This window comes from Schistocerca cancellata, chromosome 2, assembly GCF_023864275.1.
Source record: "Schistocerca cancellata isolate TAMUIC-IGC-003103 chromosome 2, iqSchCanc2.1, whole genome shotgun sequence".
Lineage (NCBI taxonomy): Eukaryota > Metazoa > Arthropoda > Insecta > Orthoptera > Acrididae > Schistocerca > Schistocerca cancellata.
Window position 1 is genome coordinate 1149324984 of NC_064627.1, and position 19847 is coordinate 1149344830.

At 37.3% G+C, this 19847-nt stretch overlaps 1 protein-coding gene across 1 annotated transcript in view; it reads right to left on the reverse strand.

The window, feature by feature from the left end:
• Nucleotides 1-525: 525 nt before the first annotated feature.
• Nucleotides 526-19847, reverse strand: part of LOC126163185 (ATP-binding cassette sub-family C member 4-like) — a 173701-nt gene continuing 154379 nt past the window's right edge. The window contains exons 20-25 of the mRNA XM_049920136.1: nt 19649-19776; nt 19285-19530; nt 17250-17410; nt 13158-13287; nt 7593-7703; nt 526-1715 (exon numbers count right to left, since the gene is read on the reverse strand). Of these exons, the coding sequence (XP_049776093.1) occupies nt 1680-1715; nt 7593-7703; nt 13158-13287; nt 17250-17410; nt 19285-19530; nt 19649-19776 (812 nt within the window). The 3' untranslated portion in view covers nt 526-1679. The remainder of the gene's footprint in view (nt 1716-7592; nt 7704-13157; nt 13288-17249; nt 17411-19284; nt 19531-19648; nt 19777-19847) is intronic.

A 19847-nucleotide genomic window follows, 5' to 3' on the forward strand; every position in this document is an offset into this window, starting at 1 on the left:
AGACTGCACCCAAACACTTATTCGGATTTCCACAAGTACAATACTAGAAATAAAGAAAGATTTTACATCTGCAGCCACAGAACAGCACTTTACGAAAAGGGGCCTCAGTACGCAGGTATAAAATTAGCTAATGCACTGCCTAATGCAGTCATGGCTCTTCCTACTATTGAACTGAAACATCAGCTTAAGAAATTCTTAGTAGATCACCCTTTCTACACATTAGAAGAGTACCACACTTATATGAAGAACAACAAATGCTTTGTGAAATTATGTAAATAGAAATCAATAATCATCTTATAGTAATTTTGTTGTCAATTAATGAAGTATTCAGAAGAATGTGTCTTGTGTATTGTACAAAAAACTGTAATCATTACTGTTTCTTTGTACATGTGCAGTATACCATTTGATGCTGAATAAAGCTATTATTATTATTATTACTTCATTCTGTCATAGTTTTGGAGAATTTTATTATTTTATAATTAAAGGTTGTAACTAAAGTTACAAGATATATAAAAAGGAACATCATCTTGTACAAAATATTTATTCTGTATTTCGTATAAAATGTAAAGAAAATTTTAAGTATCAAACATCATATATTCCAATCACTTTCTTACAATATTCACAAATTAATAAGGTCCCAAGTTTGAGTCTTGGTCCGGCACACAGTTTTAATCTGCCAGGAAGTTTCAATATTCACAACATTTCCACAAATTCAGAACTGCAATGAAATTGTGAAAATAAGTCAGAACCACATATCTAGACCAATCTCTGTTGACCCATAACAGAAAGTACATGGCACACTTACAACTTACAAGATGCAAAACTGCTTACAAGTAAAACTCTAGTAGAATAATACAGAATACAGTTTCATGATGTAAACGACACACAGTAATAAAGGATGACAACTGCCGAAAATCAGCTGTTTTGAGAAAAGGATGATATTTTCTAATTTTTAAACAAATAGTTGATATTTTCCTTTTTCTTTTACATGTAAATATAGGTTATATTTATGGAAGTAAATTTTGACAGTGATCTGGCATTTTTATTGGAGCAGTTTCTTTTTGAATATGGAATTTATTAATGGAAGACCTTGTTCCTAAAATGCTGAATGATGAAACTGTTTTTGAGTATCATTTGATGAAACTGTTTTTGATTATCCTTTTCCACAAACTCAGTTGTACATCAAAGTTTACGACACATTAAACAAGTACTATTAACATCACAATAGCTTCACAGTCTACAATGATCTTATAAAATCACATTTACAGTTACCAAAATATAAAAGAAAATTCACAGGAAAATAAGAAAACAGTATGCACTTAGAAAAATATTTCAGGGATTGTCTCTTGACACAGTAATAACAGTAAGGAAAAATAGCCGCCAATATTTCCTGAGCTCCCTCTTCATTTTCTTCCAACACACAGCATAACTACAGTTGTCTTCTACGTCTTCAGGCACTTTGTAGTTGTTTCCTCACTCAGTTAGAGTACAAAATAAACATCTGACCACAAAGAAATAGTGTAACTAGTAATTACAAGTATATGAGCCCTTTGTGGCTGTGAATCCAGTAGGAACTTTCCATGATGAAAGCATTATAAATGCCTTCAAATTTTTTCTTCAAATAAATAAATTACTTAATACTGGTAACACAAATTCCTCCCACAAAATGTGCCATTATTTCATGTCACACTTTCAGTCTGTTGTTGATCATATGCCTATTAGAAGAAAAAAATTAATAAGTTTCACTGAAATCATTGCAAATGAAAATATTGGTATGTACTTACAAATTTTACAACAGGCTACGTCTCATCAATGAATATGCATAATGGACAGAAACAGGACAGTATAATTTCAGCATTATAGGCCTTGCAAATTTAGTTCCTTAGCAGTATATGACAACTGTCATAAAGTGTTACAAACAAAAATGAAATTCATGAGTGGAATAACTCATAAAATATTGAAAAGGCAACCACTGACGCATAGTGGACAGATGTGAGGTGCATAGAAACACAGCAGGAAACAGTATTCATGCTAGCTTTGGAGCTTTTGCTCTAAGTGGGTTAGCTTTCCTTTATCTTACATATTAAACAAACACAGAAGCATTTCTGGCTGTATATTGAATGAAAATCAAGACAAGGCTTGTTTTTATTATTGAATGATACAATAATATTATTTTAATTTTCAATAAAATAGTAACTAAAAATACTGGAATTATCAACATGAAGGTGGTACTGAGATGTAGAACAGTCCATTCAGTATTATACGCATTGAAATGAAAGGAATGTCATGTAAGGCTAAGCAGATAGCGTTTAGAAGGTAAAAAAGTTAATTTTAGATCATCAGAAGAGAAATATGTAAATTTGGTGAGTAAGGGTAGGTTTTATTCCCCCATTTCTTTCACCAGTTTCAAGTTTTGCATTGTGTAGCTCTTATTTTACTTCTACACCTCCTGGTTTTTAACATTCTGTTTTCTCCTTATTCTCTTGTCTATTTATTTTGTTTTCTCTATCTTCTTACAGTCGCACCCAAATGGGTGTCAAGGTTAAGATACCATAATATTTTGATGAATGTCATACTCATTATCTTTGGGAAGAGACACAGAGTTTAACATTCACTGAAATGCCCCCACATTGCCTCCTGGCTAGACATTTGAGAACTTTTCAACAGTCCAATTTCTTGTTTTCAGTTTTGCTTATTTCATCTTTTCTCATTTCTCTCTCTCTCTCTCTCTCTCTCTCTCTCATTTACAAATGTCTGCTTGTGTCTGTGTATGTGCAGATGGATATGTGTGTGTAGGCGAGTGTATACCTGTCCTTTTTTCCCCCTAAGGTAAGTCTTTCCGCTCCTGGGATTGGAATGACTCCTTACCCTCTCCCTAAAACCCAAATCCTTTCGTCTTTCCCTCTCCTTCCCTCTTTCCTGACGAAGCAACCGTTGGTTGCGAAAGCTAGAATTTTGTGTGTATGTTTGTGTTTGTTTGTGTGTCTGTCGACCTGCCAGCACTTTCATTTGGTAAGTCACATCATCTTTGTTTTTAGGTATATTTTTCCTTTGTGGAATGTTTCCTTCTATTATAACTATATATATATATATAGTTTTGAATATAATAGAGGGAAACATTCCACGTGGGAAAAATATATTTAAAAAGAAAGATGATGAGACTTACCAAACAAAAGCGGTGGCAGGTCGATAGACACACAAACAAACACAGACGTACACACAAAAATCTAGCTTTCGCAACCAATGGTTGCCTCGTCAGGAAAGAGGGAAGGAGAAGGAAAGACAAAAGGATATGGGTTTTAAGGGAGAGGGTAAGGAGTCATTCCAATCCCGGGAGCGGAAAGACTTACCTTAGGGGGAAAAAAGGACAGGTATACACTCGCACACACACACATATCCATCCGCATATACACAGACACAGGAAAAATATACCTAAAAACAAAGATGATGTGACTTACCAAATGAAAGTGCTGGCAGGTCGACAGACACACAAACGAACACAAACATACACACAAAATTCAGGCTTTCGCAACAAACTGTTGCCTCATCAGGAAAGAGGGAAGGAGAGGGAAAGACGAAAGGATGTGGGTTTTAAGGGAGAGGGTAAGGAGTCATTCCAGTCCAGGGAGTGGAAAGACTTACCTTAGGGGGAAAAAAGGACGGGTATACACTCGCACACACACACATATCCATCCACACATATACAGACACAAGCAGACATTTCTGCTTGTGTCTGTGTATATGCGGATGGATAGTGTATTACTGTCCTTTTTTCGCCCTAAGGTAAGTCTTTCCGCTCCCGGGATTGGAATGACTCCTTACCCTCTCCCTTAAAACCCAAATCCTTTCGTCTTTCCCTCTCCTTCCCTCTTTCCTGACGTGGCAACCGTTGGTTGCGAAAGCTAGAATTTTGTGTGTATGTTTGTGTTTGTTTGTGTGTCTATCGACCTGCCAGCGCTTTTGTTTGGTAAGTCTCATCATCTTTATTTTTATATATATATATAGTGTGCATGTTTGTGTTTGTTTGTGTGTCTATCGACCTGCCAGTGCTTTTGTTTGGTAAGTCTCGGGAAAAATATATCTAAAAACAAAGATGATGTGACTTAACAAACGAAAGTGCTGGAAGGTCGATAGACACACAAACAAAGACAAGCATACACACAAAATTCTAGCTTACCCAACCAACGGCTGCTTCATCAGGAAAGAGGGAAGGAGAGGGAAAGATGAAAGGATGTGGGTTTTAAGGGAGAGGGTAAGGAGTCATTCCAATCCCAGGAGCGGAAAGACTTACCTTAGGGGGAAAAAGGATGGGTATACACTCGCACACACACACATATCCATCCACACATATACAGACACAAGCAGACATATGTGTGTGTGTGTGTGTGCGCGAGTGTATACCCATCCTTTTTTCCCCCCTAAGGTAAGTCTTTCCGCTCCCAGGACTGGAATGACTCCTTATCCTCTCCCTTAAAGCCCACATCCTTTCGTCCTTCCCTCTCCTTCCCTCTCTCCTGACGAAGCAGCCGTTGGTTGTGAAAGCTAGAATTTTGTGTGTATGTTTGTGTTTGTTTGTCTATTGACCTGCCAGTGCTTTCTTTTGGTAATATTTCTCTCTCTTTCTCTCTCACCCATACCCTTTTTAAATCTGAGTTATCACTTTAAGAGTACATCATTAGCCCTATTCTGTATATAGCATTGCATGATTTCCATTAAAAGCCTATATGTCTCTGCCCATGATTGAGCACAATATCTCTTTAATCTTCATGTTCTATGAATTTTATTGCTGGTTTGCAGTTGTTCCAATGACCTGCTTCAAGACTTTGAATAATTGGAAAACTCTAAAAAAAACTCTTAATGCTGGTATATCACTTGAAAAATAGGGCACACCAAATGAGATACATCACAGGGTATTTGGATATAAAGCTGAAATAATACTCAAGGAAATGTCATTCTTATAGGACTGCCAAAAGAACATGTCTGGTTAAAATTGTGAAATACAATCATATGGCTCTGGACATTCCACTGAATGCACCCTGTATGGTGTCAAACTATACATCTACATGTAACAACATTCAGGCAAAATGCATGAACGTCATTGTATTAGCTGTGAGAATGACACACTAGAGGGAATAAAGTTCATTATAGTATTGACTGTCACTTGCAACCCATGTCCTTAATTATCTGCTGGATGTATTCTAATGTCTGTCTTTCTCCACAGTTTTTGCCCCCTGCACCTCCCTCTAGTACCATTGAAGTCATTCCCTGATGCCTCTACAGATTTCCTATCATCCTATCCCTTCTTCTTGTCAGTGTTTTCCACATATTCCTTTCCTCTCCAATTCTGTGCAGAATCTCCTCATTCATTACCTTATCAATCCACCGAATTTTCAACATTCATCTGTAGCACCACAATTCAAATGCTTCAAGTCTTTTCTTTTCTGGTTTTCCCAAATGAAATTTCTTTCTCAGATTGAGGCCTGTGTTTGATACTAGTAGACTTCTCTTGGCCAGAATGCCCTTTTTGCCAGAGACAGTCTGCTTTTGATGTCCTCCTTGCTCCATCTGTCATTGGTTATTTTGCTGCCTATGTAGTAAAATTCCTTAACTTCATCTACTTTGTGTCTATCAATCTGATGTTAAGTTTCTCATTGTTCTCATTTCTGCTACTTCTCATGACTTTTTTCTTTCTTCTATTTACTCTCAATGCATATTCTGTACTCATAAGACTGTTCATTCTGTTCAGCAGATCATGTAATTCTTCACTTTCACTCAGGATAGTAATGTCATCAGCAAATCGTATCATTGATATCCTTTCACCCTGAATTTCAGTTCCACTCCTGAATCTTTCTTTTATTTCCATCATCGCTTCTTTGATGTACAGATTGGACAGTAGGGGCAAAAGACTAGAACACTGTCTTAAATAAATTTTTATTCGAGCACTTTGTTCTTGGTCATCCATTCTTATTATTCCCCCTTGGCTCTAGTACATATTGTATATTACCTCTCTCTCCCTATAGCTTGCCCCTATTTTTCTCAGAATTTCAAACCATTTTACATTGTTGAACACTTTTTTCAGGTCAACAAATCCTACGAACATATCTTGATTTTTATTTAGTCTTGCTTCCATTATCAGCATCAACATCAGAATTGCCTCTCTGTTGCCTTTACCTTACCTAAAGCCAAACTGCTCATCATCTACATATCCTCAATTTTCTTTTCCATTCTTCTATGTATTATACTTGTCAGCAACTTGGATGCATGAGCTGTTATGCTGAGTGTGGGATAATTCTCACACTTGTCAGCTCTTGCAGTCTTTAGAATTGTTTGGATGATATTTTTCCAAATGACAGATGGTATGTCACCAGACGCACATCAGACTCAGAGTCTACACACCAACATGAATAGTTGCTTTGTTGCCACTGCCCCAATGATTTTTAAAAATTCTGATGGAATGTTATCTATCCCTTCTGTCTTATTTGATCTTGAGTCCTCCATAGCTCTCCTAAATTCTGATTCTAATACTGGATCCCCTATCTCTTCTAAATCAAGTCCTGTTTCTTCTTCTATTACATCAGACAAATCTTCCCCCTCATATAGGTCTTTTCACCTATCTGCTCTCTCCTTTGCATTTAATAGTGGAATTCCCATTGTACTCTTAATGTTACCACCCTTGCTTCTAATTCCACTGAAGGTTCTTTTGACTTTCCTATTTGCTGAGTCAGTCCTTCCGACAATTATTTCTTTTTCAACTTCTTCACATTTTTCATGCAGCCATTTCACCTTAGCTTCCCTGCGCTTCCTGTTTATTTCATTCCCCAGCGACTTGTATTTCTGTATTCCTGAATTTTCCTAAACATTTTTGTACTTCCTTCTTTCATCAATCAGCTGAAGTATTTCTTCTGCATCTGAAGTATCTCTTCTTTGTTAGCACACATCAAACACAACACCTTTCTTGCACAAAGTTTTCTTTCAGTTAAATCTCAATACAAAATCTGCATTAAAATTTTTTATGACATGCCTGATACATCATCTATTTCATGTACATTCAATTTCCAGTCACCCAGTTCCATATAGCAGCTTTTGGGACATCCTTCATGTGCATCATCTTGAAGAGAAGTACAGTCATATTGAATTTTCCTGCTAATGTCTTAACTCAGGAAAATGATGACCAGGCTCCATATAAATCTTCTCTAACTATACACGAATTTATGTTAATTGTAAACTGGCCAAAAATAAAAGAATTTTGTGATGGCACAATATTCCAGATTATTCATTTGAGACACATAAATGTGAAACAGCAACTTCAGAAATTAAAAATTAAACTATTCCACAGGTAAAGTTTGCACTGACTGCCATTATTGGACAGCATGTTCCACCATTATAATAATAATAAAAAGAGGCTGTTGATGTAAATGCCATCTCTGTACTATGATGTTAACCTTTCTCATCCAATTTTGATTTGTGAATAATAAACAGCTAAAATGATGGTCGTTAACTTGGCTAATAGTTAAATATGATGGAATTTTTAAACAAAACTGGGTGTTAATTTTTGAAGAAGAATCTTAAAATGAAGTTGTATCAGTTCTTACCTCTTTCGCCACTTGTCTTAACTGTGCTTCCATTGACTTTCCTGTCTGTTCAACCATTTTAGTGAAGTGTCCATCTGGTATTTGGAGAAGCACATGTGGATGTGCATATTCCTTTAAGAATTAACAGTTGTGATTAGTAGTATGCCTTTTAACAACTGAATTATGATTTCAGTAAAGCTAATGAAATGATCCCAGTTTTTTAAAAAAATGGTGATAGCACAAATTTATTCTTCTCATTACTACAAGCTCCAGACCTGCTTTCATCACACAGATGTCTGTTGTCCATATCATTACCATTAGATTCTAATGTTATATGTTTATTTCTTCATGATCTGATCTATAATAATGAGAAGGACACACATTTATCTAGGTCTCTGAGTTACCCAAAGCTTCTAATCTGTTTGATATATACACCATAGGCCTTCAACTGGTGGTGTTTCAATAGACGTTGTTAAAGCTAGAAACAAAATATTGCAAAACAAACTAACAATGTTTTACAGAATGTCTGTAGTGGAATACAATTTCAAAAACAAGAACAAATCTGCAATTTCCTATTTTAGAAGAAAGGTGACAAACAAGGTATTAAAAAATCAGTCTCCTCTGTATAAAGCATGAGCCATTCACTAAATTTTCATCTACTGCATGGGACGGGGGGATGACATTAGATTTTAATCAAATACAAGAAAATGCTTATATTATAAATGACTAAAGTGAAATATACTACTAGCAACTCATGAATAAAATTATAGAACAAAGTACAATAATGAATATGAATTACCACTTGGTGTGGTATCATAAATTCTGGTGAAGCTTTTGACCCAGCTACGGAGAAATCTGTACTCACAGGTCTTGTGAAATAATTCACTGATTCAACTTAGATTAGATTATAGTACTGAAGAATATACAGATAAATATTACTGCTACCATTAAAATTCAGCAGGATACTAAAAATTCATAACTGAAACAGGAGTCACACAAGGTAGTTTTATATCAGCAAAACTGTTCTCAGCAGTACTGGAAGAAGTTTTCAGGTTTTTAAACTGCAAAAGTGGGAAAGAATATGTGACAGTGGATCATACCTGAACATGTTAATTTATGTATGGTGGTGTCTCTAGTGCAGCCAAACTTCAACAATTGATGTAAATATTGAAAGAACGTCTGAAAATTACTTACAGTATGACAAATGTCAAATAATGTATGACCAACATATTGACAAGAAAGTAGTTCAATTTCACAATGAAGCCATGGCTCCTGCTAATGAGGTTTTGTACTTAGAGACTAGATGTTCAAGGAAATAAGCAGAAGAGTAAAAAACAACCTGCGGCGCCTTCAGTAAAATAAATAAGGTTTTCAAATCTAAGCTATTTGAAAACAAAGCTTTACAGTCCTTGTATATTGCCAGTCCTGACTAGTAGGAGTTAAAGTGTAAACCATTCTATTACTGACAGTTACTCTGAGAGCAATGGACAGATTCATGTTCAGAATTCATAGTAGAAACAGAGAAACCAACCAGTATACAACACAACAGACAGAACAGTAGAGACAATTACATTTGTAATGAAAATGTAGTGAAGAAGGGTGCATCGAAAAGTCTAGAGGAGTTTTATCCAGCAGCAACTGTCAAATGGACATTGAAAAAGATGGTATGATGACAAAATCTCCAATCAACATCTTATCATTTCTACTCTTGGCTGCTGATGAAAGTGGGATATTATTATTTATAGATATAAATAAAATAGAAAGAAACATTCCACATGGGAAAAATATATTAAAAACAGAGATTCCATGACTTACCAAACGGGAAAGCGCTGGTAGATAGGCACAATAAAAAACACACAAACACACACACAAAATTTCGAGCTTTCGCAACCCCCGGTTGCTTCGTCAGGAAAGAGGGAAGGAGAGGGAAAGATGAAAGGATGTGGGTTTTAAGGGAGAGGGTAAGGAGTCATTCCAATCCCGGGAGTGGAAAGACTTACCTTAGGGGGAAAAAAGGACAGGTATACACTCGCACACACACACATATCCATCCACACATATACAGACACAAGCAGACGTATTTAAAGACCAAATATAAATAATAAATAAAAATAAAAATATAAATATAAATAAAAAATAATAAAGACCAAATATAAAATTTAAATATGTCTGCTTGTGTCTGTATATGTGTGGATGGATATGTGTATGTGCGAGTGTATACCTGTCCTTTTTTCCCCCTAAGGTAAGTCTTTCCGCTCCCGGGATTGGAATGACTCCTTACCCTCTCCCTTAAAACCCACATCCTTTCATCTTTCCCTCTCCTTCCCTCTTTCCTGACGAAGCAACCGGGGGTTGAGAAAGCTCGAAATTTTGTGTGTGTGTTTGTGTGTTTTTTATTGTGCCTATCTACCAGCACTTTCCTGTTTGGTAAGTCATGGAATCTCTGTTTTTAATATATTTATAGATATAGTTTTACATCAAGAAGATAAGAAGAAATCATATCAATATATAAGAAACATGAGCTCATAATCCAGATAAGAGTAGCATACAGTGGCTAAAATAATTCCACAATATTCTAAAAACAATCTTTGTTAGCACAGAAAGTGTTTGATGTAGCTTGGGAACAATTCATACACTCTGAAGCTTCAATAAGTACTCTTAAACTGCAGCATTTAATGTATATGAGACTGCTCCATTCAGCAACACAATATGATTGTCCTTGATCCATTCTGTTTGTTGATGAAATTAATTGAGTATCACTTTATGTGGAACTCTTAATTATATTGTCATACTGGCTATCAGGACTGATGTGGTAATCAGGGGCAGTAAATGAATCTGAATAGTAAGCATGTTTGCACAGTTTTTATTTAAATATATAATAGCTTACAGCTCAATGGTAGACACACACAAGCTAAAACAAATCCCAAAAGGTAATATAAACCAAAGGAAGCAGTAGTTGCCACCTTAAAACAACATTAACATAATGTGACACTAACACCCACCCTCAGTGTTAACTATCAGTGTTACAAAAACTAAGTTAGAACATTTAAATAAGTCGCAGCAACAATATAAATTTTTAAAAATTTTATTTTATGTAGTGGCCTCACCAGAACATCAGCTAGTAGCTTATCTGTACTAATGTGCTTTAAGACAACTTTCTCAGCAGAAACATTCATCCTAGCAAATAAAATTTTAACATCTATATGCTTAAGTTTATGATTGAACTGTGGGTTCTTGCAAAGGCTTATTATTAGCATATTATCTGCAAAAAATAAAAAACCTCTTTGACTGCCAGAAAGGCTACAATACAAATAGTAGTGAAATTTTTAAAAGTCCTGATTTAATTGTCATCTAAATCAGGAAACACAGAAATAACTTTTTATTTATGCCCAATAACAAAAAAAAAAAAATTATTCTATTAGAAGCTGGGTCACTTAAGAAAACTGCCGTATCAGGTACCAACTCAGCAAAAATCACTGCTCTGTATACTGTGTGGGCTTGGTCACAAATCGTGTACTAGCTTCTTTTTAAATGAATGTGGCAACTGTAATTTTCAGTATGTTCTCAAATTCCACAACTTGTCTGGTCTCAATCTCTACCAGTCCCTGATTTTCAGTTGACTTTATTAGATTCCCAGTCCCCTACATCTATGTCTGTTTCTACCCCATTACAGCTCAGCATAATTGGTTTCATATTTCTCCTCATCCCTTATTTCAATGATATTTAATTTTAGTGACAGTATCACACTAATTGTCTTCCCTGTCCTACTCCGTGCTGCTCCCCTTCTCTCCTGTGTGTCACCTGCTGCTGCTACTCTAGCTTGCACGCCTGGGAACTATCCCTCTTCTCATATTTCTATTCCTTCTCACCTGCTGTTCTTCCTTACCCATTGTCTCTTCCCATTCACTATACCCATCCCGTATAGCTGAAATGCAGCATTCTCAGAGAGAACGGATATATGATGTGCTTGACTTTGATACTTGACCAATAGACAGCACCACCCTATGCATTTGCTACCATTTGAAGAGCAGTTCTCTTTCCTCATATCCATGCATAGCTATCCCATACCACAATAGTTGTTTGTAATAATTTTTATGTTGATTTTATTTGACATTGGGTAGCATATATATGAAGATACTGAAAGAAAGGTTCTGTATATCACAACTGAGAACGAAACAACAATTTAACTAGCTCATAACAGGTCAAAAAAAAAAAAAAAAAAAAAAAAAAAAAAAAAAAAAAAAAAAAACGATTAATTGAAAATATTGTGACTGACCATGTTAGAGCACTGAAGGAGCTGAATATATCAGTAAGTTAACCCTTAAATACTATGGATGTTGACAGGAACACAATTGCTACGAGGGGTCTCTCAGGCCACCTTTTTATTTTTAATGTATAAAGTCTCAGTTTTGATGAGCATATATTTTCTTGACTTTCTGTTGTTCGTTACACTTCTTGGAAACTGACTTTATGGTAATTTGCATTTTTTAAACAATACAGAACTTAAAACACTTTGAAAATTAAATGACAGCAAGATTTGCAGTTTATTTTCATTTTATATGTTACTAAAATAACAGCACACAGTTACCTCTCTAGCTAACTTGCGGATTATCATCAGGGAGATAGTATTACAGATTCATAACATGACTGTATAAAAAGACACATTTCAGTTGTGACAAATTGTATTTGGAATCAGCTTTGAGTTTACTACTCATTATTTCAGCCTTAGACCGAATATTCCACCCCATAATTCTATCAAGGGAGAAATTTTGCCAAATTTTTAGCTTAAAAATCAAGAAGAAAGTATGTATTCTTCTGAGGCCCTGAATCAAATTTTAATCACTTTCAGCTGCATGCCTTTCACACAGACCCTCCTACAATTCTCCAACCAAATTGGAACACCACACTGTTGATGTGGATGCTTTGTTTTAAGGCTGATGTTTTTCATTTATCAAAAAATTATTTCTGTATTTGAGACTAATATCTCCAAAACAGCAACTTTTCTCTGAAGCTTTTCAGTATCTGTTGGAGTCCAGGCAGCTGAAAGACAATGTTGAGTCACCTTGTCCTTATGTCAGTTAGTGGCTTCTGTTTTCTCTATCGGAAACATTTGTCTGTTCTTACCAAAGATGCACACTTCTCCATCGTCATCATCTGTCACATCTTCATCACTTTCATTTTCCTTCTCCGAATTAGTATTGTGATCACTAAATACTCAAAATCAGGATCAGTATCACTGTCATCAAATTCTTCATCTGAGAATTCACTGAGGTAATGTTGAAGCCTCACATCCATCTTGCACAGAAAACGCTGCATAAAAGGTCTAGCATTCCTCACCATGGAGGAAGGGTAATGTTCAGCAAAAACACAACATGCATACACTATGGTTTGTCACAGGGGTGTGTGAAATACTGCAAGAGAAGAAACTGTAGCCATCTGAGAGACCACCCACAGTAGTTAAAGGGTTAAAAACATAAAGCTTCTCCACACCAGCCCGAAGTTTTTCATTTCGATAATTGGTAATCTAAAGCTTGCTGAAAAAGACAAAAAGTGTCCAGTATGACAAATTTCTGTAAGATTACTCACCACCATTCTCCCAGAATCCATCACTAGAACTTTATCTGAGTCCATAATAGTATTGAGCCTGTGCGCAATGGTAAGCACAGTGCAGTCCCTGAACTTTGTTCTGATGGTCTTCTGTATAAAGCTGTCAGTCCTAAAAAAAATATTTCACACATTATTATTCATGGTACTCTACACAATGGCACAGCAAAAGAAGACATAAATATTGGCACAGGAAAAGCAGAGACAAATATTGGAAAAGTAGCTTTTGCCATTTTTTTTTGACATGGGCTCTTACTCATTTCTCATGTATAAGGGGTGGTCATAAAGTTTTAATTGACACCTCAAAACCTCAAGCTATGATTATGAAACCTGGTGAAGGTGTTACTCCTTCTCTACATATAAGGTTTTTTTTTTTTTTTTTGGAATGATGGATGACTTAGAATAGACCTCCATTTTAGAAGTTTGCATTCTGGCTGTTGAGAAATCGTTCCATCTCACAAATTGCTTCTTTTCATCCTGTAAACATCTGTCAGGCAGTAATTTCTTCATCTGAAGGAAGAGGAAGAAAACATTGGACATGATGTCAGGAGAATACAGAGGTAAGGCAAAATCTTATAGCCGAGAGAAGCAGTAAGTGGGACTATGTCCTGTACAGAATGACCTGGGGTGTTATCACGAAGCATAACCAACCCCTCAGACAGCTTCCTATGATGCTTAGTCTTGACAGCTTCTCACAAACTTGATCGGGACATTTTGGTACTATGCTCTTGTGACTGTTTGCTATAAGCATTAGCTTTTAGTGCTACACCATGGCTGTCCAAAAAAACACTCAGCCATCATCTTGCCCAATTATGTCTGGGTCTTTGCCTTTTTCTGAAATAGTTAATCTATAAGTTCCCACCGTTTGTTTTGTTTGTTTCTCTCATAGTCACAGCGATATACCCAGCACACAGCCTTAGTGATTAGGTGGCTAAAGAAGTCATCTGAATTGGCTTGACACAACTAAAACATTTTTGCTGCTGCCTTGCTTTGATGAGCATACTGTATGGATGCATGCAGTCACAGAATCCAGCAGACATTGAATTTTGTCATGTTAAAAATGCAAGGCACTGAAAACTGCCTCCATTGTGATAGACAGGTCTTTGAACAGCAGGGTCTCCACATCTCTCAGAGACATGATCTGCCATTCGTTCTTAATCAGACTTATTTGACCACAACGGAATCTCTCTGCAGCACCTAATCACTCCGTCATATGATGGTACATTGTTGTTGTATATTTCCACCAACACAACTTGGACTATTCCACAAAGTTTCCCTTTAAATGCAAGAAATGAATTATCACACAATACTCCACTTTATCAATGGGCTGCACCATTTTTTCTCACTCCTCTAGCACCATGCTATGGGACTTTGTCATGGGGATTTCAATGTTAATCAGACAAGAATTTGCAAATAAACAAAAATTAATTATGTAACTATTTAAGGTGATGATTAAAACTTTAACTCCTGTCCTATACCCAACTTCAAAGCATAAAATCAGTAATAAAACATAGACCATACATGGAAGAGATGAAGATTGTCTAATTAACAACTGGCAAGTTACAAGGAACCACAATAAAAATGAAAGAAGTAAAAGCAGTTTTTAGAAAAAAAAAAATTGTGTGCAAAACTCTGTATGAGAGGTTGTGATATCATTTTCTGTTTTTATGTATGGCAACCCTGCAGCAGCTGCAGTTGTCATTAGTAAAGCAGGTCCTTGTTTCATTTCAAATTCATACTTTTCTCAGTTCAAGACATACTCATTATTCATAGTGAACAAACTGTTGTTCAGTACAAGAATGGCTTTAGTTTTCTATCTGTTTGGAAGTCTGTAAGTTTGATGAACTTATATGCAGCAAATTGAGAAAGTCATCTTCAAGGATTCCTACACAATGTGATATATTTAAAATGGCACTACAAAAGTTATGCAAGAGTGTACAATCCCTACATCACTTAACTTTAATTACACCGAGGTGACAAAAGTTATAGGATAGTGATAAGCACCTATGCAGATGGCAGTAGTACCACGTGCACAAGGTATAAAAGGGCAGTGCATCAGCAGAGCTGTCATTTGCACTCAAGTGATTCATGTGAAAAGGTTTCCAATATGATTATAGCTGCACAATGGGAATTAACTGTCTTTGAACACGGATAGATAGTTTGAGCTAACCGCATGGGACATTCCATTTCAGAAAACATAAGGGAATTCAATATTATGAGATCCACAGTATTAAGAATGTGCTGAGAATACCAAATACAGAAATCACCTCCCACCACGGGCAATGGAATGGCCAACAGCCCTCACTTAATGACTGACAGCAGCAGCGTCTGCGCAGAGTTGTCAGTACTAATAGACGAGCAGCAGTCTGTGAAATAGCCACAGAAATCAATGTGGGATGTACTACAAATGTATCTGTTAGGACAGTGTGGCAAAATCTGGTGCTAATGGATTATGGCAGCAGATGACTGGCACGAGTGGCTTTGCAAAAAGTACAACATCGCCTGCGGTGTCTCTCATGGGCTCGTGACCGTATCAGTTGGACACCAGATGACAGGAAAACTGTGGCCTGGTCAGATGAGTCCTGGTTTCAGTTGGTAAGAGCTGATGATAGGGATAGAGTACAGTGCAAACCCCACAAAATCCTGAACACAATTTGTCAACAAGGGACTGTGCAAGCTGGTGGTGACTCCATAATGGTGTGGACTACACGGAATGGAATGGGTCCTCTGGAGTTCGGCTACTTGGAGAACATTTGTGGCCATTCATGGACATCATGTTCCCAAACAATGATGGAACTGACAAAACGAGATTTTCACTCTGCAGTGGAGTGTGTGCCGATATGAAACTTCCTGGCAGATTAAAACTGTGTGCCGGACCGAGACTCGAACTCGGGACCTTTGCCTTTCGTGGGCAAGTGCTCTACCGACTGAGGTTCGCAAGAGAGCTTCTGTAAAGTTTGGAAGGCAGGAGATGATGTACTGGCAGAAGTAAAGCTGTGAGGACGGGGTGTGAGTCGTGCTCGGGTAGCTCAGCTGGTAGAGCACCAGCCCGCGAAAGGCAAAGGTCCCGAGTTTGAGTCTCGGTCTGGCACACAGTTTTAATCTGCCAGGAAGTTTCAATGATGGAATTTTTATGGATGACAATGTGCCATGCCACAATTGTTCATGACTGATTTGAAGAAAATTCTGGACAGTTTGAGCGAATAGTTTGGCCACCCAGATTGCCCGATGTGAATCCCACTGTACATCTATGGAACATAATCAAGAGATCAGTTCGTGCAGAAATCCTGCATCGGACTTTCAGCAACTTGTTGAGTCCATGCCACGATGAGTTGCCGCACTACGCCAGGCAAAAGAAAGTCCGACACGAGATTAGGAGGTTTCCATCTTTTGTCACCTCAGTGTATTTGGTGATCATTACTATTATTTATATTTATCTACTTGTTTGCCTACAGCACACCACAGAGGACTTGTTTTCTCAGGAAGACAATGCACCCAACCCATTTCTCCCAGATTTTTTTGAATGGTTTAAGAAAACTCCCCGGACTCCATGATATTTGTGTGGCCTCACGTCACCTGACTTCAGTCCAACTGAGCCCTGTCAAAAAAGATGAGAACATATTACCAACCAATGATTTTTAAGGCATCAGTTGTGTAGTTTGGGTCAGGATGACTCCCCAAAGCATTTGATGTTTAGTGGAGTGTATGCCATAACATATCATCATCGTCAAGGTGAAATGGGGTGCTACACTTAACTATGGAAGAGTGTCTTTGAATTTGCTACACACATTTTTTTTCTCCGAGTACCATCATATTTACATTTACTATAACTTCAGGATATACGATATCACCACTGATGGCCCTTCCAATACTGAATCTGCTTCATTTCCATGGTAAATTGTATGCTGCATGACGAAAAATAAGGTTTTAGGAATTATTCTATGGCTTCTTTGCCTGTATTCATATGGCAACAGCATAGAAATACTTGAAAACACAGCCACTTTAGGACGGACTGGTCTTGTAAATGAAAATAAAAAGTCAATACATTCTGTACTAATCTTGTAGTATACATACTGTGGATCAACATTTGCTGTAGCTTCGTCAAGCACTAGTACTTTATTATTTCTAAGAATTGCTCTAGCAAGGCATATCAGTTGTCTCTGTCCAGCACTAAAGTTGCTTCCCCCTTCATTTACATGGAACTCCAGTGTATCCACAGCATCTTTCAGTTCCACCTAAAACATATAATCACGTTAGAATTGATAAACAACAATAAGCTTATATCTGAAATAAAACCGAAAATGTATTATTCCAATAGAGATACACACTGATGTGCAAAACTTAAGTAGAAAAGTGATGTTTGTATGATGTGTCACTGTCAAGTAACATAGCTCAATGGAACTTGGACCACATAGGAAGAACTGCTACAGTATAGTAGAGAAGGTAACTGAACATATAAGCAATGAGATGAGCGGAAATGATATATCATTCAAAGACAACGATTACACTGAAGTCACTGTGATTCATGATGGTCCCCAGGACATTGCAAAAGGTATACATGGTTATTAATAATGTGTGTGATCACCACAAGTGGGAATGGATGCTCTGCAGTGTGCTCCCATGCTGGCTGAAAGGTTGGTAAGAAGTTCTTGTGGAAGGGCATCCCATTCCTTCTCCATTGTGGTTGACAACTGCTGGCTGGTCATTGGTGCATGTGGACATGTTGCAGTACATCTCCCCAGTGCCTCCCACGTCTGCTTGATGGGGTTTAAGTTAGTGGAATGGGCAGGTCAGTGCAATCACCAAATATCCTTTTGTTCCATAGGCTTCTCCATCTGCAGTGCTTCATGTATTTGTGCATTGTCGTCCATAAAAATGAAGTTAGGGATGAATGCAGCCCTGAAAAGGTGCACACAGGGAAGCAGTACAGTGTCACAACAATGTTGACTGATGAGTGTACATTATTCACAGATTTGGATGACACTAAGACTTTGCAACATTATGCCTCTCCACATCATAAGGCCTGCACCACCAAAACGATTATGTTTGACAGTGTTCCTGGGTGCATTACATGTTCCAAACTGTCAGCATATGTGGGTGCAAATGAACCCAGGAACATTCTTGAAAATTATGACTGGGGTGGTCCAGGTGTTATAGTTTGGGGACGCATGCTACTGCATGTGTGTACTGACCTCCAGATCTTTCAACACAGTACACTCACCACTCAACTTTATTGTGACACAGTACTCCTTCCTCGCGTGCATCTTTTCAGTGGACACTGAGCCCTGACTTCATTTTTATAGATGTCAATGAATGACATCAAATAGTGCACGTGAAGGAGCCCTCGGTACAAAAGGATATTTGGCAAATGGCCTGGCCTGCACGCTCCCTTGGCTTACAGCTCATCGAGCACATGTTGTTTGCATTGAGGAGACGTATTGCAGCCTATCCACATGCACCAATGACCGTCCAGGTTTTGTCAACCTCATTGCTGGACGAGTGGAATGCCCTACCACAAGACCCTCACACCATCCTTGCGGCCAGCATGGGAGTGCACTGCACGGAGTGGTCCACGTTTTATAAAAACTATTTTACTTGCCAGTGAAACATCATGAGAAAGTTACTTCTATCCTTATGGCTTTGTACACCAGTGTAATTACATACCGTGTTTTACCGCTTAATGGAATTACATTGGTAGTAGATTATTGTAACTTTTACATGTGCGTTACATTAATACTGGCTTTGCTTTCATTTGATGCACCTTAAGTATAATATTACATACACTGATAGAATATTATGCTTCCATAACACTGACTAAGACAACAGAAAGTCCAGGATGGAATAACAAATTCAAAATGATAGATTGCTACTCGCCATGTAGAGAAAGTGTTGAGCTGAAGACAGGCACAATGAGTCCTTTAGCGAGAACATTTAGTATTCAATTGCAGTGTGTCTGTCTGTGATGCAGTGCCTCCTCTATGTGATGAGTAGCAATCTATCCCTTCCACATTGTTGACTAACACTTTAACAAGACCTATCATATGTGGAATGTAAAACTACTGAAAACAGGGAAGAAGAATACAAAAACAAACTGCAGGGCTAAACCTACCTCTTCCAAAGCATTCCATATCTGGTGATCTGGAAATTCCTGAAATGGATCCAGATTGTATCGAATTGTTTCTGAGAACAACACTGGTTCCTGAGGAATAATCGAAATGCGTTTCCTAAGATCATGCAAACCAACAGATTTAGTATTTATGTCATCAATGTAAATGGCTCCTTCCAGTTTTGCTAAACGAAACAATGCTGCAATGAGTGAAGATTTTCCAGCTCCTGTTCTGCCAACAATGCCCACCTGTAAAAATATATACTGACATTGGTGCACAGTTGAACAATATCATACCAGTTACTCTTTGTCTCCTCTAGTTTCAGAAAGTGAGAATGATAATCAAAATGACAGACTCAGATTTTACCTTGTGCCCAGCTTGTATAGTGAAATCGAGATCTCTTAAGACTGGTGGTTCTGTCGGAACATACAAGAGACTTAGATTTTCAAAGCGAACTTCACCCTTTGTAGGCCAGTGGACTGATGGTTTCTTTCCTAGAATAACATATAAAATTATTTATGGAATACAGCAGTAAATATATTAGTTTCATCTGCAAATTGAAAAA